Source organism: Argentina anserina, chromosome 5, assembly GCF_933775445.1.
Source record: "Argentina anserina chromosome 5, drPotAnse1.1, whole genome shotgun sequence".
In the NCBI taxonomy this organism is placed as follows: Eukaryota; Viridiplantae; Streptophyta; class Magnoliopsida; order Rosales; family Rosaceae; genus Argentina; species Argentina anserina.
Genome location: NC_065876.1, coordinates 9,002,766 through 9,027,216, shown reverse-complemented (window position 1 = coordinate 9,027,216; position 24,451 = coordinate 9,002,766). Strand labels below are relative to the sequence as shown.

The 24,451-nt window shown below is 37.5% G+C and overlaps 3 protein-coding genes across 3 annotated transcripts; 1 reads left to right on the top strand and 2 right to left on the bottom strand.

The window, feature by feature from the left end:
• Positions 1 to 15: 15 nt before the first annotated feature.
• On the bottom strand, positions 16 to 2,386 carry LOC126793157 (guard cell S-type anion channel SLAC1). The gene is made up of 3 exons (XM_050519599.1): positions 1,880 to 2,386; positions 608 to 1,413; positions 16 to 389 (listed from the first exon to the last, which is right to left on the bottom strand). The coding sequence occupies exons 1-3, from the start codon at positions 2,384 to 2,386 to the stop codon at positions 35 to 37; spliced, it is 1,668 nt and encodes a 555-aa protein (XP_050375556.1). The 3' UTR covers positions 16 to 34.
• Positions 2,387 to 4,499: 2,113 nt separating this feature from the next.
• Positions 4,500 to 5,218, top strand: LOC126795450 (blue copper protein 1b-like). The gene is made up of 2 exons (XM_050522289.1): positions 4,500 to 4,662; positions 4,749 to 5,218. Exons 1-2 carry the CDS (start codon positions 4,500 to 4,502, stop codon positions 5,216 to 5,218), a joined length of 633 nt encoding a protein of 210 aa, XP_050378246.1.
• Positions 5,219 to 7,783: 2,565 nt separating this feature from the next.
• LOC126795449 (blue copper protein 1b-like) lies at positions 7,784 to 8,394 on the bottom strand. The gene is made up of 2 exons (XM_050522288.1): positions 8,232 to 8,394; positions 7,784 to 8,106 (listed from the first exon to the last, which is right to left on the bottom strand). The coding sequence occupies exons 1-2, from the start codon at positions 8,392 to 8,394 to the stop codon at positions 7,784 to 7,786; spliced, it is 486 nt and encodes a 161-aa protein (XP_050378245.1).
• Between the last annotated feature and the right edge of the window lie 16,057 nt (positions 8,395 to 24,451).

Here is a 24,451-nt window from a genome sequence, read left to right as displayed (position 1 = left end):
CGTAGCATTTCTGGGAGTGTTCCCTTGCCTGCTTCTATGGATAGCTGTCTTCTTTCCCTCCATCGAAAACCTTTGCTGCTAAATTGTTCTTGGTTAGAGCCTGCTTTGTCCAGCGCTTGATATCATTGACTTTTTTGAAGGGTTTCTTCTCCTTGCCAAGTCTTCTCTTTGTTATGGCTATGGCAAGATCATTCGGAAACAATGTGCGCCAAACAAAGGCATGCAGAAGAGTGGATACAATTAGTACAGACACTGTTGTTGATGAAATGAAGGAAAGAGTAACCGCGAGGCCCTTGGTTAGAACTGACGGTACTTCTTCTGCATACTTAATGGTGGCAACTGAGAATGTTGTCGTTGGGAAAGTGTATGCCCACCAAGCCACCGAAAATCTGCACCAGTACGAGCGGTTTTGTTAATCAGGACATAAAATAAGAATCTTACATGTTACTGGTCTACGAATCTGGACAACCAAAGGAGTAGCTAGCAAGTGGTGCACTTATCTTACGATCTGAAAGTGTTATATTGCTTCAGTCTGGCGAAATGACATGGATTTTTTTTCATGACAATAGTTCATCTTCTTAGTTCAACTAAAGGAGTGGCAGCTTACCTAAACCCAGTGAAGAACTTGATCCTCACAACCAGTGAAACATACAAAAATAGTGCAATGAAGTAGCAAGTTCTTGACACTTCATCGAAGTCACCATAAATGTTCTGCCAAGCAATACTTGCAGCCGATGGGGCAGCAATGAACATGGAATACACTGGATGAAGCTCCCGGGGCAATGCTTCACTTGTTGGCAATCTCTGATACAAGGTAACAAAAACTACAAAGTAATGTGCAGAGCCTACTGCCCACAAGAACTTCGCAGGCTCCTTCCACCCAACCTTGGCAGCCAAAATTGCCCCAACGAAGTTTCCAACCACTGAGAGATGAGAAGAGGGGTTGGCCACCTTACAAAGACGCCTCTTCCCACCCGAAAGCCACTGCCCATAGATCTTGAGTTCCAGAAGGAAGTAGGGTAGCATGAAGGCGCACCATATTGCAGGTTGGAGTTTATTAGGGAACAAAGTTGGTGGTGCAGCAAGGGCTAAGAACATGCATACAACCCAGGGAGCAAAGAAGAAGTTGACTCTCACAGGGTGGAAATACTCTCTTTTGATTGCTTCAAAGTAGAAGATGATTTTGAGAATATAGGTGAAGGAGACACAAAATAGGACTGCTACTGCCAATAGCCAGAGAGCTAGGTTTATGAAGAGTGGGATGTGCAAGAACTCGGTGGCTGGGCTTGTCGCGAGAGTACGCCATAAAACTGCTTGGCTGCTGAGACCAAGACAAATACCGAAGCATCCAATTGGAAATCTGAGGAGAAAGGGCCATTGCTCATCTTTTGGTAGGAGAATATCCTCATCATCCTGCAAAATCCTCATCGTCATTGTACATAAAAATTTTGGTTAAGGTTTTACATTCATTTTGGTACATGTTGTTGATGCTCACAGATCGATGTACGTATATCTTATAGAGATTAGAGTCTAATGTGTACGCTGCAAGCCTGCAAGCAATCAAGAGCTCCAAAACTTCTACCCCAAGGCTCTAAACAGTAATTAAGCCAGTAAACACCATGTTAGACAACATTTTTATACAACTAGTTACCTAGTTCCCACACAGTAGGCCAGTAATACATTATACATGTCAAGCTAACATTATTAGATTAAACCGTTAATATGAATTATGAGTACCATTGATTCTTAATTCGGATAGTATCGATGATTAAAATTTGAACATAAATCAAAAGGTGAAATCCCATTAACACCACGACAATATATATAACAGGAAAATTTATTTGAAATATATGAAGACGATACTAAGTTACGTACTAACCTTGACTTCGTCAAGTTCAGGTCCTCTAAGTGCAGCAAAGTATCTGCCAGCAGGAACACTTGTATCAACAGAGTCATCGAGTACTTCTCTATCAGTCTTCTGATGAGACTCCGTTTCTGATCTTTCCTTTCTTGATGGCAACAAAGAGTTTTGTTTACTGAGGGTTGATGATTTGGTCTTGAAAATGCTGAAGTCGGCTTTCCTTCCTTCCATGCCAAACCTGTTATCGAAACCTCCAAAACTTCTTCCACTTCTGGGAAGATTAACACCACTACCGTTCTCATCTTTAGCCTTCTTCGACTCCTTCCGTAGCACTGAAAAACCAGTCTCTAGAGAAACCTGTCTCTTCATCTTTCTAACTTTAGTGGGTTTATTGATGAAGCGTTTCTCTGCATTTCCATTTTCCTCTTTGGTAATTACATCTCCTTCTTCTTCCTCTTCTGGTAAGACTTCATGGATGTCAATAAGATGAGTATCAAAATATGGAGAAATTTCTCGTTCGTCCATTTTGGTTCAATGCACGTAGTTATATGGCTAGTCTTTCCAAGTCTCATATGTGCTTGATATATATGATATTTTGTTTCATCACTTTCATGTATATATGCTTGTTCCTTGTGTGCTTTCTGAGGTGAGTTCACAGAAAGTTGAAAAACTAGAGGTACGTGGTGTGACAAATTGTCAAGCACCATGGTGTTGGTTGGGAACTTGGGATATGCAATGGGAGCCAATACTTTCTTCAGAAAAGGTGGCTTTGTTAAGGTATATCCCGTGAGAGAAGTAGCTTTAGATACTTTATTTAGAGATTGAGGCCATTAAGTACTATGAAATATACAGATAATTAAGTGGTTACAATAATTTCGCGTGGCCTAAAACCAAGAAGCTAAGTATGTCATTACATTTTTTGTTCTTGAAAAGATGAATGTTGTAGCATGAGCTATAAGGTCTCAGTTTACATTAGTAAATTGGATATATATGCTAAATAAAAAATGAAATTACATCATATATGAAAACCTAAGGTAGGATTTTCCTGCTGGGTTTAGGGTTATTGTATATACAGTATTTTAGATTTTAGCATACTGGAACATTTGACATCTCTCCTGTTGTATTATGTTTCTATCCATGCACACGCATGCTAAAGCATCAGTCACTTAGAACTGTCTAGGGCCGGACCTGAGATTTGAAGACTTATGAGACGAAATCTAAGGATGATGCATTTTTATATTTCAAATATACCACCGAAAATACACATTTCTTTCTTCTTGTCTTCACTCTCCTCCACTTTTCTAAAAGTTATGTTTTTTAGTAGATGAATAGAAATTCTATGGCAAAACGATATATTCCATATCATATAAAATTTAAATTGGAACTGAGGCACTAAGCAATGAAGAGTAATCATCACCTACTTACTCACCGAAATCATATCAATCAATTAAAAGAATGCCTAGATTCGTTGCCCATAATATATCTACAATGAATCATAATTAGTGATACCCAAAATCATGCTCCGGTTGTATGTGTTTTGGAAACATCAAGCTTGTATGTGTTTTGGAAACATCAAGCTTCAAAGTTTTTATTTGTATTATGCATTTTGTTTATTATCTAAAGCTTGAGATCAAGAGAGTCAAGGATGGAGGAGTGCCACAGTCAGGGGCGGATATAGCCTATTTTTGGGGTGACTCAAGCATCCCCAAGCTCAAGACAATAAAATAAAAACTAGGTTTTAAATCTTTTGATTTTGAGATTCTCCTAAGCCAAACATCTTTAACTAACTAACGCTACTCATTTGTTTCTCTTTTAAACTTTATAGTTTTTCCTCAATAGCGTGTCCTCAGTCAAGTATCTCTTATTCTAGAATGCTAATTAGGTTAATTACTCGCTAGTACGTTGCTTATTTATTCAAATGTGTATTTGTGTTAGATTTTGATTATGTACGCCGTTTTATCTGATATATATGAATATTCTTTTTCAATGGTTATATGTGTATATTAGACTAAAATAACAAATTTGAGTCAAAACTAAAATGTTCGAAAAATTTGCTTCATGCTTTCAATGAAATATCCCGTCTATTTTGATTTCAATTAGTAAAATTTTATGGTTCCGTTGAAAATCTCCAATATCTTTTTATAATTAAATTCAAGTATCCCCAATGATCTAGTCCTGAATCTGCCACTGGCCACAGTGAGAGACAAAGCTAATCTAAGAGGAACTCTTAGAAGTTGACGATCAAAATGGTGCCTTTCAAGATTTGGTGCCTGAGGCTGTTGCCTCATAGGCTTCACCTAAGGTGCGGGCCTAGAACTGTCTATATATCGAACATTTTTTGGCCGATGATGAAAATAGAAAGGATATACACAACAGCCAAAAATTGCTAACAAAAATTAAGTAAACAATACCTGAATGGAAGTCTGATGGTGGGGTATCATATTGAAAATTTGAAATCACTCATTACTTGCTATTTTAGGCCGAAACAAAAATTGAGTAAATATAGATAACTAAATAAACAGCCTAACTAGTTAGGAAAGTTGGCCTCTAATTCCCCTATAAATTAATGAGTCAAAACTTTCAAGCTATCATTAAAGAGACCATATTTGCAGCAAACCAAACAAATTGAACTAAATCAATGGCCTCTTCCCAGCTCTCTATTATCTTTGCAATTATAGCAATTTTTGTCCCTTTGGTTTTGGCCAAGGAGTATGTTGTTGGTGACACAGACGGGTGGACAATCGGAATTGACTATGATTCTTGGGCTAAGGGAAAACAATTTGCTGTTGGGGACACACTTGGTAAGTAAAATTATCTTCAAATTTCTTTGTTCATCTGTAAATTTATACAAGGATTAAGTTGTGACTTGCTCCCATCCTATGTGCAGTTTTTAAATATAAAGAAGGAGCGCACAATGTGATTGAAGTGAAGGAGGATGAGTATCAACAATGTAATCCTTCTCCTACCGCTAAGGCATTAACAACTGGAAATGATGTTGTAAAGCTTGACGCCCCAGGAAAGAGATATTTCATTTGTGGTATTGGTAAACATTGTGCGATGGGGAAGCAGAAGATTGCTATAGATGTGGGATCATCTTCATCTTCCACTGGTCCTAGTGCTTCAAGCCCTACTGAATCCAGCAAAGGTGCCTCAAGCCCGACTGAGTCCGGCTCAAGTGACTCAACGGCAACTAAATCCGGCTCAAGTGACTCAACAGCAACTAAATCCGGCGCAGATGGTTCAAGCGAAAGTCAGCACACAGCACCTGCCCCAGCCCCTAGTAATGCAGTAACTATCGGACAAAGCTATGTATGGATGGTGATTATAAGCAGCATTATAGGGTTTTTCATGGCATAAATTGGTAAGTTGCTTCAAATTGTACCAGTAAATTTTAAGTATACCCATCATAATTTTTGGCACACATTTTCCCATTTTGCCCATTTATGAGAAAATATAAATAAACTATTATCAATGTAATTAAACAAGGATACCAAACGTTGTGATTCAAATGCAATCGTGCCAAACAATAGAGATCAACCAATCTTCTTTAGATTTTTACTTCGATTATTTTTAAGATTTTGCATCCAACTGAAAAACAAAAAACCTATAAATTCCAATATCCAGCAAAATAACAACATGAAGGGTATTTTGACAAAGAAAGAAAATAAGAATGAGCAAGGGTGTGTGAGAGAGTGGAAGTCCTCCAAAACAACCCATCGCGCGACCACGATCCTTATGTATATCAAGTCTGGATACTTCCCAGAAGGTCCCAGATTCCCAATGGGAACCCACAATCATACTTCTATCTCGTTAATTACACTAGCTATATTAGGAAACCTTTATCATTATTTGATACGTATTCATATAACTGTGCTTTCATGTAGTCATACTAATTGGAACCCAGTAAATTTTGATTCAGAAACCACGATCGACCATCGAGGATAGCAAATGACCTCCTCCAAGGCATGAACTTAATTTTCAATTATCTTTAATTTTTTCATATTCAAATAGGGGTAAAGATGTCATAAAAATAATGCCGGTACACTTGATATTTACTAGGTACAAATAGCAACAACCAAAATTGGTATTAGCTTTGAACTTTCTCGACAAGTTTTTACTTTTCATTCGCAATAAATTTGGAATTTTCTTAGGCACTCACTTGTACATGATACCTACATTTATAGATATGACAATAAATTTATCGTCATTGTGGTAAAACGAGTCATTATTTAGGTATTTGTATTTGTACTATAGATAATTACTTCACTTACAATAATTTACAAGTTTTTGAACAAATTGTTGTAACTATGGTAATTTTGTTCAATTATATGTATATATGTAAACTGAATGTGATAAATTTGTTGTTAATTAATGTCATAATTTAGTTCGACTAAATTGTTGCCGATGTTGTAAATTTATGCAATTAATTATAAATAGCTATGTGATATACATCCTCGTACCATAGATAATTGAGATTTTTTGCAACGATAACATGTAATGATAAAATACAGATAATGATGTTATTCTTGGATGGTTTTGGAAGCACGCTAGTGATGACAAACATAATTGACTAGAGTGCATCCTCAATTCCTCGTTTGAAAGTGTTGTTGTCATTTTTTTAAAGATATAATTCATTTATAGAGGGCAAACTCAAGATAGGGAGGTCATTACATATCCACCCGCTACCACAATGAGGGGTAGGCAATGCTTCATAATACACATACCATAGTGATACATAGGATATGCTTACCATTAAATCTACTTCCGCACTATTCAAGGAAAAGAAAAGAAAAACTAAAACCATGACGAGCATGGATCAAGCGATACTTAATCAAACCAAAAGAAAACTAATGACCAAAACTAGACTAAACAAACTAAAATCGGGACAAGCCTGACATAATGTTAGAACTAGCCCAACATATCGTCAAAACATGTCTAACTTATTACAGATTTACAACCCACTAAAAACCAAATCCTAAGCCCAAACGCCAATCCAGCCAAATTACCATCTCCACCTCTTAGAGCTGCGAGCCACCACCACACCATGCCACCACGACTGCCACGAAGACACCGCCAACTACAGGAGATCAACTGACGCTTACCCCCGCTTGAAAAGACAAAAAAAAAAAACTCAACAAGCAAAGGGATAGTCAAAGGAGAGAACCCCCATGCCCCAAAAGCACTGCTGACATCAAGACACGGGCACAACGCCGACGTCAATTGAAATCGATCTGAGCATCTTCGCCCGCCGCACCAGGAAACACTAAACAAACTCGCAACCACACAAAGGCTTTGATGCCAAGTAGGACAATTGGGAATTGGGCGTCGGAATCTGTGGATCTAGAAGTCAACGTTTCACCACAACATCAACACCTGTCCAACATGCTCACGAAGACGACGAGGCAAGCCCAACCCCGCGGAGCACCGCTGGACGAGAGGGGTACAACAAAGTTTTGACGGCTCTCACAACCTTAGAGAGAGAATAGGTTTTTTTTATTTTTTAGTGAGAAGTACCTGTTGTTGCCAAATTTGTACATCTCTATGCATATGTATCGTTATTTTCGGATTGTTAGCAAATGGTTGATGAAAATCGCATTATTTTCTCGTTTAATACCTCCAATTTAAAAGTCGGTACAAACTCCAATTCTCCAAATAAGACCCTAAATAGTAAAGGTGCATGTAGCTATATCTCTATTAATCAGATGATTATCGTTGCACTTCTTCTATCCAAGCTGCTTAGTATGACGAATAAAACAATAAACTGGCATGCAAGTTCATGTACATGAATGCTTCAAAAATCAACACTCTCATTCGCATTCCGAAACTCATCGATCACACTTGATAACATGAAAGAATTAATCAAATAGAAGAAAATAAAATAGGAACTGGCATGAAGAATAAAGCACTAGTTCATTCTCAAGCCTAGATGAGCATGCCAAGAATGCCAACAACAATGATCATCCACCCAAATCTTGTTCCATCAACAGCAGTTGTAGTTGCCGCCGAGGTAGTGGGGCTTGGACTAGGAGCATAGGAAGCTGGCATTACAGTAATGAAAAGTTTCTGGGGTCCAACTTCACAGTGCTTGGAAACACCACAAATATACCATTTCTTTCCTGGGGTTGCTAGGTTTATCACATCTTGTCCACTTGTAAATGCCACAGTTCCTGCAGGGGCTGCACATCCTTGAAACCCAGTTCCGTTAACCCTAAGCACATTGTGAACTCCTTCTGGGTAGTTAAATACTGCATGCCATATATAGCAGAAAAGCACAGAATAAGTATTCACTATTCAGATATTAAAGGAAAGAAGAAATTAATTACAGGAAAATTATACAACAGTGTAGAGAGCTTGATATATGTTAACCTACCGAGGTTATCACCAACATAAAAGATCTTTCCCTGAGTCCAAGCTTGGTAATCAACATTTATGGTCCAACCTTTGTCATCACCAACAATAAAATCTGTCGCCAAAATTGCAGGGGACACAATGGCAAGGATTGCAAAAACAATGTAGAGCTGGGAAGAGGCCATTTTTACTAGTGCTCAGCTTTTTGCTTTCTTTGCAAATGAATTTGGCTCTTTAATTTGAGATGATCGATGGTGAGCTTGATGGGATCAGTCGATTCTGTTATTTCTGTAGTGAAAAATGAGTTCCGCGCCCATTTATAGGGGTTGTAATTGTGGATGATCTTGGGTTCAATGGGTTGATTAGTACGGCTAGACTCTAGAGTCAATAGTATGCTGCCGCATGCCAGGACGGCATTTGCTTAGTTTGCCGAATGGCACGACAAGATTATAAAGTTGAATTAATGTAGTAGATTACAGAATTATATAAGAATATAAATGCATTCCATTACATGATTGTGATTTCTTTAGAAGCAGAAAATTCTAGTATATATTGATGCATTTTATACATCTCATATCCGACGGTCCATATTGTTTTATGAGTAAGGTCAGAAAAATAATATTTGTTGTCAACCGTCGGATGTAGAATGTATAGTATGCATCGGATGTAGGGCACGTTTACTTAAAGAGGTTGGAATGACATAGAGAGGGAATGATTCCGGGTTTAGAAAATTCAGAGTAATTATTTTGTGTACCTACCACATCACGTGACACTGCCATGTGGTGTACTCAACCAATCATATTACACTATGATAAAATTAATATGCACACGATGAAAATGACAAAAGATTATTTACATATAAAAACCAATTAGAAACAATCACAATAAAAAATGGACCAATAACATTAAGGGAATACACCACGTGAGATAAATGTGAGTCCCACATACTCATTTAAATTCTTAACAACCCGGATTTGAAAATCCAAGGGAGGAGGTGGGTTTGGGATTGAAATATCAAGAATCAACTGTTTATGCTTAAAATATTCTCACGTAATTTCAATAACCCAAAATTACTCAATCATATATTAACTTTTGTTGCCCAAAATTTTAAATAGTTTAATTTAAATTGTATACATCATGGTGTATATCTTTAGTTAGTGTTTCCTCCATATAAATAGTACTATAAGAAAATAAACATTCTTAAATTCAAAAACGTAATCCAATAATTTATTTGAAAGTATATTATATTTAGGTTAAAATGATTAATGATTTTTTAGTAATTGAAGTAGTTTTTATTCGAATTCCTTATGATAAATAAATAACATTCATCGTAACTAAAAATGTTTTAATGTAATTGAAATCTCTCATTATTTCCGTCTTCTATTTTAGGTATTTCATTCTTAATAGATAACCATGCTCGTATGGTAGACAAATCCCTTTAGAGGTAGCTAATTACGTACGCAGAAATCGGTTTTCGTTTTCCAATTTGTACTGGTGGCCTGCATTCCTGCATAGTACGTATAATATCAATTCCCACATCCAATTTGTAGACGCGTTGAACAATATTCCGTAATTAGTATCATAAAGTGAGATTTTAATAGCATATATGGTGCATGTCGTATATTTAAATTTTTGGTTAAAACCACGGTAAATTAACATTTTAATTACTACACATCCTAGTGATCCTACTTTATGAAATATTGACCACGTACTTTCTTTCTAAAAATAAAAAGAAATTAATATAGACCACTTTGAGGACTCATGTCTATCGGACATTTGTCTTTGTTGCTTCACATAGTAAAGTATAAAGTTTCGCATTTCTTATAAAAACAACAGAGGAATCTTCGATCACTCTATATTTCCTTCACCGTTGTTCTCAGTCGATCCTACTATATATGAAATAGTAATTCTAGATACACCTTCATATTTGCTATTTATACTTCATTAATTATTTAAAAGCAAAAATACCAATTTACATCTCAAATTTGGCCATAATTGTCAGTTTGCACCCCAAACTTGCGTTTGAGTCAATTTACCTCATAAACTTAGTAAAAATTACCGATTTGCCTTCATCCATTAAATTTAATGTTTTCCATTCAATTTTAAGTCACATGTTATGCATTTGAGGGACAATATTGTCATTATATATTTATTCATATTTAATAATGAAATAAATTAATAAAATTAATTAAGAGGACACTTGCTATTATATTTTTTTATTTTTTTCGAAACATGTTATTGATTTATATATTTATTATTTTACGTGATACCACTGCTATAGTATGTTAAAATATATTAAAAAATATAAATAAATACATAGAAAATTTAAAATAAATGTGTACATATAATATATATATATATATATAGTCCCTATCCAGAGTGAAGCTTCACTATGAAATTACAGAGTGAAGTTCCAATTTTGACACACTTTTCAGTCAAAGTTTTCACCAAAAGTGATTCAATATTTAAGTATGTTATTCAAGATCATCTCTACAAAGTTTCATCTAATTTGACAATGGTTTGAGCTTTCAAAATTGAGATTTACACGAAGGTTCATGTTGAACAGTTTTAATTCATCCATTGATTTAATCTAATTTCAATACCTTAACGATGTCCAAATTAAATGAAATTTTGTAGAGATGATCTTAAATAGCATACCTAAATATTGAATCACTTATGGAGAAAAAATTTGACCGAAAAGTGTGCCAAAATTGGAACTTCACTCTGTAATTTCAGAGTGAAATTTCACTCTGGATATATATATATATATATATACACAACACACTGTATTTGAATGAGTGTGTATGTTAAATATATAATTCGAAAATATGTTAAATATATTTAAGTATGTAGAAAAAAGATGTAAATAAATAATTTGATTAAAAAAATAATCATCCTTTTAAAGAATATTTATATTTATATTTAAGAAAAATATAAATAGAAAATGACAAAATTACCCCTCATATGCATGATATGTGATGCAAAATTGAATAGAAATAATTAAATTTAACGAATGGGGTGCAAATTAGCAATTTTTACCAAGTTTAGGAGGTAAATTGACTCAAATGCAAGTTCGGGGTGCAAATTGACAATTTTAACAAAGTTTGAGGTGCATTTTGACAATTTTGCCTTGTTTAAATCATATTTGACCCATTCTATAAACTCTCACCTTAATTTTTTTTTTAAAACTCTTGTATTTATGGTTTCACCTCTTCAATTTACAACATACCTCCATTTTCTATTGAAACATAATATAGTCTGGGAGTTAAATAAATTTCAATTTAACCTTTACTATATTAGAGTTGTAGAGTGTCATGTTGAAAAATCTTAATTCTAATTTTTCTATTATGTTAAAAATCTTATTGATGATCAATTTTATGAAACCAATCTATATTAATTGAGATCGTTTTTAATTTGAAGTGATTAAATCTCATGTTAAAACATAAAAAGATGAAAATAAAAATGGAATCAATTCCTTTTTAGATTGGAAACATAAGAACATGAGAATGAAAAAAGAAAAAGAAAATAAAAGCAGGTGTTGATAGAAATTGAAGAGGTAATTTTGGAAAATTCAGGGAAAAAATGATGATGGATGTTTAGATAAAAATTATGGAAGTGTAACTAGAATCACTATATATGAAATTGAAAACACAATATACATATGTCAGACCGATCACGAGATAAAGAAATGTTCATAGTGCGAACTTGTTCCTCTTTCAAGTCACCCCTGAAGGATCATCCATGTAAAATTCAATTTTTGTGTATAATTCGAAAAACTTTGGATCTAATTATGCAAATGCTTGCTCTTTCATCATGATCGATATTGTATGAGTGTATGACCAGCAAGTCTCATAAAACGACATGTTGGCCATTACTTATGATGTTCTGAACTCCTGATACAGTGATAGTACTTCAAGTGAAATTTTAATTCTAGTTAGGAAAATGTTTTAGCGCCTCAATCCTATATGACATGACACATTATCTTGTCATGGCACTAATTAAAATAATAATATTATATTATTATTAAAAGAAAAAAATAATCTTATCTTTATTAATCTAAGGGACCTATAAATTTTTTTAATTTTCTTTTTCATCGTTTTCATACATTATTTTTTTATACAGCTTTATGATCATCATACATCGATTTACGCCCCGACACATAGTGAAAACTCAATATTTTTTAGAATATTTGTTTGGGTATGCGAGTTCATATGAATAACATATATATATATATATATATATATATATCCAAAAGAGTATTCCAAAAGACCAAAACAATATTCGGTGGAGTTTTTTTCTTTGTTTTTCTTTCTTTTTATAGTTCGATAGAGTTAAAATTTTAATTCATACATGTAAATAACATTTATAAATTGAAAAATCATGAATTAAATTTGAAAGAATTCTTGACTTATTTAGTATCACAAATTAAAATGGAAACTTTTTTTTAACATCGTAACACATGTATTAAATAAGATTAGAGTACTATGAAATAAAAACATTTGTTATTATACATGTCTTATATAATTTGATAAATTACCATAAGATTAGAATCACGTGTAAGGTAACTTTTTAAAATAAATATTGGTTTAGTAATGTCACGATTCTGAAATTTCGAATGATTAAAATTCGAATTCGAAATCATGAAAACTCTAAAATAATCTCAAATATATTGAAATCATCTTACAACAATAGTGTATCGAAACTGAATTAAAAGCACGACTCAGTCGATTTGAATAATACATAACCAATTTATACACTCAATTATTAAAACAATTGGAGATGTAATATTCACTCGATCCTCACCACAAACAGAAGAAGGAAACCCTTAGTAATACTCAGAGTAAGCTTTATGAGCCTGCTAATTCCCACTTGCAGAACTATCCCTTCACCATCGATTCGGTGTACCGGGATTGTAAACACAAACCCGGTAAGATTTTCAGCCCGTATGAGTAAACCGACATTTTAACATACATCACATACAAATGAAATGTAACAAATAACATTTTTAAAACATGTGTACTTATGAGACTTGGCAGCCCACCTGGTTACCCCTCATGCAATACAAGACAGACAAACTAGAACTCTAACTGATTGTAACCAACACCCGGCCAAGGCTTGGTTCCCGATTTAAATGTCATCACCGTCCGAAGACCAGAAAACGTTTTAACAAGACTCAATGTTAAAACCACGTACAATATAACAATTCACGCATGTTTATGTACTAAAACCAAGCGACTCTTCTACAACAATAAATAACAAGTGACACCAATAATGCATTATACCGGAAGGTACATTATCTGCCTTTCCGGTCCCATCCGCCACAGTTAATCGCAAACAATAAAATTTTCATAATTTAAATAAAACCATAACGTTATATAATATAGCAAACCATATGTATGTATTGTATTTACTTTTTTTGTACTCATACACAACTCACTATATTATATTGACAGAACAGTTCTAACATTTAAAGAAATCATAAATACTAGTCACCGCCAATGGTAGACTTGTTATAGTGAGATTTACTCACATTATTTCCTGCGTGTAACTTTTACGACACCAAGAGAGATTCACTAACTCGTTTCGTCGGTCACCTAGTAGCATAACGTACTTAGAAAATAACCCGCAAAACAATAGGTGAATATTAATAACAGTTAAAACAGTGTTTCACACAAACACTATTCACGAAATATTGTTCACGCGACGCCACAGACGGCCACGCGTGGGGTTCACGCGCCACCCAAACAGCCGCGCGTGACCTCGCTTGCGGCCACCAAAACCAACTAATTCTCTTCCTACAACCGTCCTAGGCCTAATACCTACTCACCGCCGCCCAACTTCCTTGGAGATCGGGGGTGAATCAGCTCGATTTGAGCTTCTCTGCCGGTGGACTCGCGCCCAAAAGAAGGAGGGTAGACCTGCGACGGTCGCCTCGTGCCCTAACCTCGCTGGCAACGTCGTGCTCAACGGTGCCACTACTGTGCCCTTTCGGTTGCGGCTGAGACGCACCGCGGGGTGGGTCGCCACTACCACCGGTCGACGCAGCTCGGCCGTGCGGTTTCGACGACACCGGTGTCCACAAACTCATATTGATGAGCTCTACAACTTTCGTGAAGGAAGTTTTCAAAGATGAGCGACAGAATAAAAACCAACTCTTGAGCCACTGAAAACATAATGTTTTTCAACCTTAAATTTCTGAAATCACTTTCATTTCGTAAAAACCTCGACGAGAAGGTGTAGAATGTGATTTTACTCGAATTACCAAGCATAATAATTTACATGAAATTATCAGAAATTAAACGCGAAAATTCGGGTGATTACATTCCACCCCGTTAAAGGAAGTTCGTCCCGAAATTCAAGCACTCTACTCGACAAACAACAGCGGATACCTTGTCCTCATATCCGACTCTAGCTTCCAAGAGGCATCACTCTCATCATGGTGACTCCACAAAACCTTAACCAACTCCACCTCTTTCCTACGAAGCTTCTTTGTCGACCTATCCAAAATACGAACCGGCTCGATAACAAAGGTGGCATTCTCCCTCACCTTAATGGAGATGTGATCAATCACATGTGACTCATCTGATACATACTTCTTCAACATGGAAATGTGGAAGACGTTGTGAGCACCAGACATGCTCGTAGGTAAAGCTAGCCGATAGGCCAAATCTTCAACTTCTCAAGAATCTCGAAATGCCCAACATACCTCGGAGCTGACTTTTTATTCTTGCCAAATCTCACCACACTCTTCATAGGAGAGACCTTTAGGAACACATGATCACAAATCTCAAACTCGGCATGTCTCCTCTTTAAGTCTGCATAGCTTTTCTGTCTACTCTGGATTGTTCGGATCATATCTCGAATAATCTAGATCTTCTCCGAAGTTTCCTGAACGACCCCAGGACCCATTAGCCTTTCATCACCAACTTCGGCCCAAAAGATAGGTGATCTACATGGTCTACCGTAAAGAGCCTCATAAGGTGCCATGCCGATGTTAGAATGGTAACTATTGTTGTAGGCAAACTCAATCAACCTCAGGTGATCTTCCCAACTTCCCTTAAAATCAAGAACACAAGATCTCAACATATCCCCCATCACCTGATTCACCTGTTCTGTCTGCCGATCACTTTGAGGATGAGATGATGTACTCATATGTAAGGTAGTACCTAAAGTCTTCTGTAAACCACCCAAAAATTTCGAAGTGAAACGTGCATCTCGATCAGAAACAATAGAAACAGGTGCACCATGAAGTCTAACTATCTCGTCCACATATAACTTCTCTAACACATCCACTGAGTACTTCATCGATACCAGAAGAAAGTGTGCCGATTTCGTCAATCGATCCACAATCACTCGTACTGCATCGTGACCCTTTCTAGACTTGGGCAATCCTGTCACAAAGTCTATATAAATTTGTACTCACTTCCAAAGAGGAATAGGCAATGGCTTCAACATGCCAACGGGTCGATGATGCTCTGCATTCACTTGCTGACAAGTAAGGCACTTTGATACGAACTCAACCACGTCTTTCTTCATCCCATTCCACCAGAATTGCCTACGGAGGTCTTTATACATCTTGGTGCTCCCTAGGTGCAATATATAATGAGATCGATGTGCTACACGAATGACCTCCTCTTTGAGATCTGCACAATTTGGAACACACAATCTTATCCCAAACCTCCATCGGATCCAATTATCAACTCAGATGGGCATTCATCAAGCGAATCTACAATGAAATCTGCCAACCTAGCTCGTGAGAATCTATCTTCTGCCTGACTCTGAATAATCCTTGAAATTAGTGTAGGCTGTATTGGTTATCCTCTTGATTGCACAAATCAAACTCAGACGCAGTCTCAAGCATAAGTCATTTCTGAACCATGAGAGAAGCTATCATACCCCTCGGTTTCCTACTCAAGGCATAGGCAACCACATTTGTCTTTCCAAGATGATACTCCAAAGTGAAGTCATAATCCAAAGTTCCATCCAGATCCTCTGCCTCATGTTCAACTCCTTCTGTGAGAACATATACTTCAAACTCTTATGATCAGAAAAGAGTTGAAATTTCTCACCATACAAGTAATGCCTCCAAATATTTAAGGCAAAAACAACTACAGCGAGCTCTAGATCATGAGTGGGGTAGTTTTTCTCATGAGCTTTCAACTGTCTAGAGTCATAAGCAACCACACCTCCATGCTGTATCAACACTAAACCTAAGCCTTGATGCGATGCATCGCTATAAATAACATAACCACCCCCACTAGTGGGAATTGTCAACATTGGAGCCGTAGTCAATCTAGTCTTTAGTTTGTTGAAGGCCTCCTCACATGTTCATGTCCACGCAAATTGAATATCCTTCTTGGTAAACTTGGTCAAAGGAGAAAAAATACTAGAAAATCCTTCAATGAATCTCTGGTAGTAACCTACCAACCTAAGGAAACTACGAATCTCTATAGGAGTCTTTAGACGACTCCAACTCTTCACTGCCTCCACCTTTGATAGATCTACTAACACGTCATCCTCCGAGACCATATGACCAAGGAACTTAACTTTTTCCTTCCAAAACTCACACTGCTCAAGCTTGGCATACAACTTCATTTAGAGTTTACAACACAATTTTCAAATGCATCACATGCTCTTCTTATGACTTGGAGTATATCAGGATATCACGAACACTACTACAAAATCATCCAAGTATTGGCTAAATATTTGGTTCATCAAACTTATAAAAACAACATGAGCATTTGTCAGACCAAAGGGTATGACAACAAACTCATAGTGTCCATACATGGTCCTGAAAGCTGTCTTAGGGATATCCTCCTCCTTCACCCTGAGTTGATGGTAACCGGATCTCAGATCAATCTTAGAGAATACCGTAGCCCCTCTAAGCTGATCGAACAAGTCATCAATCTTAGGTAAGGAATACCCATTCTTGATGGTCATCTTGTTCAATTCCCTATAGTTCACAGACAACCGTAGTGAACCATAATTCTTTTTCACGAACAACACCGGCACACCCCAAGGTGAGACACTAGGTCTAATGAACCCTTGGTGCAATAACCCTTATATATGCACCTTCAACTCCTTAAGTTCGTTCTGCCATATCCTATAAGGTGCCTTCGACACAGATGTTGTACCGGGTACAACATCAATGCAGAAATCAACAACTCTTCGAGGAGGTAAACCCGGTATCTCCTGAAACACCTCACTATACTCGGACACCACAACAATGTCTGCAATAACTACTTCCTTAACCACAGACTCCACATGTGCCAAGACTCCTGTTCTCATGCCATTATCTGACTTGAGGCAACGATAACGAAAAACTGGCTCTCCGGGAACATGGAAAAACACTACCATGTCAAAGAAATCAATCAAAGCATGATGTGGCCTCAACCAATCAAGTCTTAAGATCACGTCATAGGTTTAGTCCGGAATCACTATCAAGAAAGTAGAGAATTCTCTACCTCCGATCACAATAGGACAAGCCTTGCAGTTTGTCTCAAGCTCAAGAGACACTCCAAGAGGTGAAGTGACACATAAAGAACTTCCAAGAGATGTAGGGATCAAACCTAACACCTCCACTACCAAACTAGCAAATAATGTGATGCTCTCGTATCAAACAGTACTCTAGCAAGGTAGTAAAAAATAGATAAGGTACATTTCACTCCTGTGTCCTGTTGACCCACTGCAAACACTTTGGCTTGGCCCGTATGTAATTGCCTTTGTTGATGTTCTTGTCTACCCTGCTAAGGTCAGGTGCAATTTTTAGCTATATGTCTCGCCTGTCCACACTTGTAACATCCCTACTTCCTCTGTTTCGGGCAAACTGATGCATAATGACCGATTTCGCAGCAAGCAAAACACCTCACTAATGACAACTGTCTGACAGGTGCAACCCTAACAGGTGGAGTTGCCACCTTAGCTGGAGTCAAGTGATAGGTCCTCAGCTTCTTCCAAGATCCACCTTTCGATCCCGCAGACCCACCACCTGAAGTGATTGCCTTCCCTTTTCCACGAGCATCTCTAGACTCGACATCGCCTCCTCGAGTCTTATTCACTTGTTCCAAATTCAAGGTACTCTCATACATCAACTCCTTTGTAGTCAGAAAAAGTGCTGCTATGATGGTCTTGTACTCTTGCCTAATTACCCGTAGGAAATTCTGAGCCAAGGAGGTCATATCCATCGGCCTAACAAATCGATACAACTGTGCAAAATGGGAGTCATACTCCCTGACGGTCATATCTCCATGCACAGAGCAAGGAACTCAAGCTCAAATTTCTCCTTCACCGTAGATGGAAAGTACTTCTTTCGAAAGAGTTCCACAAAACCCTCCCAAGTCAGAGTGGACACATCTACAGTCTGTCGTGTACTCTTCCACCAATCCATAACATCGTCTTTTAAGAAGAATGTGTCTATCATCCTGTTCTCAATCTCTGAGCACATCACCATCTCAAATTAGGTCTCCATACTCTCGATCCAATGATCCCCCAACATATGATCCAAACCCCAATGAAATGATGGCGCTGACAGACTACTGATGTCCTTGATCAGCTTAAGTACACGAACCTCGTCTCTAACGACAACCTCTGAGTATACCTGCTCGACAGGTGGTGCCTCCTCCTCATAAAGGTTTTCCACATTGCGGACTCGGCCTCCACCCCTAGCTCGGCCTCGGCCTCTAGCCCACCATTTCTCTAAATTCATCACCTTGAAACTTTTAAACACTTAGTCAATACATGTATAATCTTGGACCCAAATAAAATAGATCAAACATATATTAACCAAGATATTTAGAGGGGAGAAGAATAATTGATGTATCATCACAACACTTCTATTTAGAGGACAAAACCTTAAGGTGAGGCTCCTAACACTGAGGCATACCCAGTAACATATCAATACCGTAGATTATGTGATAGGGATCCGCTGCAGTCGGGCCATCGCTCTTGGATGATATTGATAAATCACCAAATACGCAACCTACGCTCTGATACCATTGTTCATGCGCCAAACAGACGGCCGCGTGTGGGGCTCACGCACAACCCTACGAAAGCCGCGCGTGGTGCTCACGCGCCACCCACACAGTCGCAGTGACCTTACTTGCGGCCACCAAAACCAACGAATTCTCTTTCTACAACTGTCCAAGGCCTAATACCTACTCACCGCCGCCCAACGTCCTCCCACACGCCTCCCTAGGCGGCAACACGCGCACTACAAATTCTTCCACCCAAAACTTCATCGAATCACAAAACTTTCAACATAAAAAACATAGATCACAAAGAGTAGATCGTAACAGTACCTGCAGTTAGCTCCAATTCGGTCGGAGACCGCTGAAAACGCCGTCGCAAGCAACCAAAATCAGAGATTGGAGATCAGGGGTGAATCAGCTCGATTCGAGCTTCTCCGCCGGTGGACTCGCGCCCAGAAGAAGGAGGGTGGACCTGCGACGGTCGTCTCATGCCCTAACCTCGCCGACAACGTCACGCTCAACAGTGCCACTGTTGTGCCCTTTTGGTTGTGGCTGAGACGCAGCACGGGGTGGGTCGCCACTACCACCGGTCGACGCAGCTCAGCCGTGCGGTTCCAACGACACCGCTGGTGTCGAACAGGACGGCCGGAGGAGAGAGATCGCCGGAGAGGAGCTCAGAGGTGGTTTTGGCGAAAATGGGGGTTATGCCGGATCGGGTTTCCTTTTGGTTTTTCTGATTTTAAGTTTCCAAAAAAATCCTTTTATAACCGTCCAAAATCGGAAACCAAAATTCTGTTGCTAACAACTTTCACATAGGACGCCCGATTAAGGTGTGCCATGTGTCCACGAACTCGTATTGACGAGCTCTACAAGTTTCGTGAAGGAAGTTTTCAGAGATGAGGGACAGAATAAAAGTCAACTCTTAAGCCACTGAAAACATAACGTTTTTCAACCTTAAATTTCCGAAATCACTTTCATTTCGTATAGACCTCGACGAAAAGGTGTAGAACTCGAATTACCAAGCATAATGATTTACGTGAAGTTATTAGAAATTAAACTTGAAAATTCAGATTATTACAAATAAAGATAAGATTATCTTTTCCTTTAACAATGAAATGGTGTGTGTTTCAATTAATAACGTGACAATGTAAAATGACATGCTATATAAGATTGAGGCGTCAAATTCTTCGTCTCAATAAGGCGCCCTAACAGTAGTTATTTGGGGTCACGTACTCCATGGTTAAATGAATGGATATATATATATATATATATTTATTTATTGTTCTAATAATTTGGTTAGCCTCTCTATTTCAAAGAGCTTCCTGCTTCTCCTTTATTAATAGTAAAAAAAGAATTTGAGGTTTTAAGAAAGTAGTGGTCTCAATGTCGCGCATATTCTAATCGAATCCGTTGCGTATTGCATAATGGTTAAAAAAAGAAAGTCCCAATTGCAGGGCTGGTGTAAGTGGGTGTCATATTATATTCGTGTTTTATAATCTGTTAAATATTTGAACCTAAATTGAAGTATCATCCGATCGATCAATTCATAAACACACGCTTAATACATAAACTTTAACACTAGGAAACTGAGAAAAGAATTAATTAAAGGGTGCTACTAAATGTATATAGTAAACTTCTAATTATACCCAACATTCATTATTTTATAATTTATTTCCAACCTTACCCTTCTTCCCTACAAACTCTATATCACATATTTCCAGCCGAGATCCCTTTCCATTAATTCTATTCATTTGATGTGATGATTCTGATCCATTCACGAATAAATTCTTATCGATTTATTCACTTCCCCCCCCCCCCTCATGGCCCTGATGTCAATGAGTTCCATTTAGGGTTCTTATTATATATAAATTTTATACATGAAAGATTTATTGAAGAAATATTGGGTATGAAATTAACAGAGATGGTGGAGAATCTGTGGCTGTGAAAGGAATTCCCTTTGAAACTCCCCGAAAAAGTCATTGCGTATTTTCATTAACTATACCACAGATCAGAGATTTCGGAATTGAATGAATTTGAACAAAAAAAATTTATCAAGTATGGAGTAATGATTGAAGACTACACTTATGAGATTGAGATGGAGTCAAAGAGGAAGTGACACCCGAATTGATGTTCGGTATGTGTTTAGAACAATGTTCTAAAAAGTGGCCGCGTAAACCGCCTAGGTGTTTAAAGGCGGGTCACCGCCACGCTTTTTGTGTATTCGGTCATTCGTGGTGTTCAAGAGATTTGACAACCACCTAGGCGGTCTACAACATTCCTAAGCGGTTCTCGGTGGTCCGTGGTGATCAAAATCAGTGGACTTTTAAAAAAGAAAAAAACTAAATCGCAATGGAAATAAAAAAAAATTCATGAAGCATATTTTATTTCGGATGATAACACATAAGATTTGGAAGAAGAAATAGATATTGAGTTTGAGTCTAATACCAAAAGAGTTAGAGAATGATTTGGAGAAGAAAGACTTGAGATTTAGTCCTACATTTGTTTTATAATTTACTTTATGTTATAATATTTTTGTATGGACTTTAGATTTAAGTTATTTTGATTTTAAAAAATTTAAAAATTTAATATTAAACATCATTATATATTTTAAATCATATAAATAGTTTAAATACATGCATAAAAATAAATAAATATTTAATAATTCGAATCCGTATAGGAGCCGCCTAACCGTCTATGCGCAAGGAGGTAGCTGTCCGCCTGCATACCGCCTAACACTTTTTCAAACCTTTGTTTAAAGTTTATATATTTCTATATTCATTAAGGGTAATTGTGAAAAATAGATGACTGTTTCAGGATGAAAAATTGTGTATTATTGAATGATATGTGGGCATATATATATATGCATTACATTACCTGAATCCCGCAGGATTCGGAGTCCTAATCTATTACAGAGATGCAAATTTATATCTAATAGGAAACTTAATAAGGCTAAGACACATACAAGGGTAGAATAATAATTCTCCCGGAACACTCCCCCTTGTGTCGCATGCCTAGGTTGCATGGTGCACACATCGTTGCCTCGGTAAGAACCTTGTCAAGCAAAATAAAAACCTCTTGGGTAAAAACAAAAACTTGATCGAAGGGAAAAAGTGCACAACGCACCGTCTACATTTGATAGCATCATGTGAGGTAGACTCCCCCTGAAGTCTACGAAACAACTCCTAATGATTAGTGTTATAATCATGGAGTACAAAGAACAACGTATACAACGTCCATTACATGCTTCTCAAACGTAGTATTGGGCCAATGATTAAATTATTAATCTAGCCACACATCCTTAGATCATACATGCTATACTTAGCAAAACTTAGATCTTAGGAAACAAGATTGTATAACAACTCAAAATAAGAGTTTGTAATGAAAATCAGATTCTCAGATAGAATGACATTTATTTACTTAAACGGCCATAACTTCTTCGTTAAAATAGGTATCAGCGAACCGTAAAATGTTCTGGAAAGTAGATACACGTGGCTTTCAAGTGACATAAGGTTCATAACCTAGTTCGATCGGAGTAGTTTACAGTACTCTGTCGAAGTTGACTGACTTGCAAATTTGCGGACAAAACTGTCCTATTTTTCTAAAATGGCCATAACTCAGTCAATATGATAGCTACGAACAAATGGTTTGTGTCTCTGAAAAGTAGACACATAGACCTTTCCAACGGTACCAATTTCACCATATTTCATCGAGCGAGTTGGCTTGTAGGTCTCGTTGAAGTTGACCTACGAAACTGGACAGATTCTGATTTGTCACATTCAATGTGTCTTTCGCAAAAAGAATGGGGGAATCGACCAATGAAGAACTGATTTTGGTCTGAAGCGGAACCATACGTATCCTTTACGCTACCAGTGTCGACTGCTATATCAAGGCGTACGTTGATGTTGCTGGAGCTGCTGGCGGCGTTAGTGTGGATAGGATTTGTGTGGTTCACTAAGTGTAGAACTAAACCCATGTCAAACGAGCAATGCAAGTCCAATGACGATGCATAAGCGCAGAGTTAATCACGTCATAATGAAAGCAATAGTGTTCCAATGACACTTACATTTATGAATCTATAGCTCATTGAATCTCTTCATCATCTTTACTTAGAAGAAATAGAGAATCAAGAATTATCTTTCATATGAACACATATGGGTATGAGTTCTTGCAACCGATTGTACTATGTTCTCTCGAACGTCGCAATCTGATTACATAAGTTCTCCGTGATCTGGAGGCATTTAAAGTCCCTCAGGCACTCTCATATCTGCGCCAAGATCCCTTTACATATATTCTATGACCACTGTCATATGCTGCAAATCAGTTTTCATGGACACTACTACTGATCAAGTAGCGGAAAGCAATTATGTCCATAACGAGAGAATATAACTCATCATAGTCAATATTAGGATAATGAGACAATCTTTGCGCCGTAAGTCCTGCATATATCACATGACTTCATCTTTCTCATTACACTTACGAACAACGACCAACATAACAAGTCTAGTTCAGCCTGTATTGATTCTTTCCACTTCGGTCAAGTTGCTCATCGTTTATGCTTTACAACAGAATAAGAGCATAAGCGAATACATCATTAATCATGGGAGATCAATCCATTAAACACACGCGCGTGCTGTATACGATCAATTCGTGAGATTTCTATTTTTCTCTAACATCAACAAAAGGAGTCTGTAGCGTCCCACAGAAACTTAGTTGATACATATGTTTAGAGAATATCTCTTGATGATGGGTGAAATACTTGTGCCTACGCACTTCACTTCTATCTGGTTTTGATTCCAAAGAATAATGGTCTTCCCCTTATCTAGGTAGGAGCCAAGACCGAATCTATGACCCTTACTAGTCCATCTTTGCGTTTGCCGCCCTTGTTTTTTGGTGTAATCACTGACAACACCACATCGTACGATGGTGCCATCGCCAGCTTCCTTCCCACTGTCAGGAATGGTGCCAATGGTGCTGGAACCAGGTCATATGAAATTCTCTGATATTCTGAGAGTTCCAACCTTACCGGCACATCACAACATTTATGTGTGATCTCGTCACCTTCGCAATATCGGTAAAGTCATTGAGCATCGAATCTTTGACTTTCTGGAGGTAGATAATGCGTTGCACATTTGCTCACTTTAAGTAGTGCGGGATCATAATGAGACATAGTGTCATACCACGTCAATTCCTGGCGTTAAAACCAGAATCAGAGCATTCCATATCTCCCCCTAACGATGGGAAGTATGTCTCATCAAATTGACCGTCTGCTAATATC

What these genes read in the sequence shown, in the direction of transcription:
- LOC126795450 (XM_050522289.1), top strand. Translation starts at nt 4,500, where the DNA reads ATGGCCTCTTCCCAGCTCTCTATTATCTTTGCAATTATAGCAATTTTT. An exon ending in TGCTGTTGGGGACACACTTG is followed by an intron (nt 4,663 to 4,748) that starts GTAAGTAAAATT and finishes TCCTATGTGCAG; the next exon opens with TTTTTAAATATAAAGAAGGA.
- LOC126793157 (XM_050519599.1), bottom strand. Translation starts at nt 2,386, where the DNA reads ATGGACGAACGAGAAATTTCTCCATATTTTGATACTCATCTTATTGAC. An exon ending in CTGAACTTGACGAAGTCAAG is followed by an intron (nt 1,414 to 1,879) that starts GTTAGTACGTAA and finishes AGGATTTTGCAG; the next exon opens with GATGATGAGGATATTCTCCT. An exon ending in AAGTTCTTCACTGGGTTTAG is followed by an intron (nt 390 to 607) that starts GTAAGCTGCCAC and finishes GTACTGGTGCAG; the next exon opens with ATTTTCGGTGGCTTGGTGGG.
- LOC126795449 (XM_050522288.1), bottom strand. Translation starts at nt 8,394, where the DNA reads ATGGCCTCTTCCCAGCTCTACATTGTTTTTGCAATCCTTGCCATTGTG. An exon ending in TTATGTTGGTGATAACCTCG is followed by an intron (nt 8,107 to 8,231) that starts GTAGGTTAACAT and finishes TATGGCATGCAG; the next exon opens with TATTTAACTACCCAGAAGGA.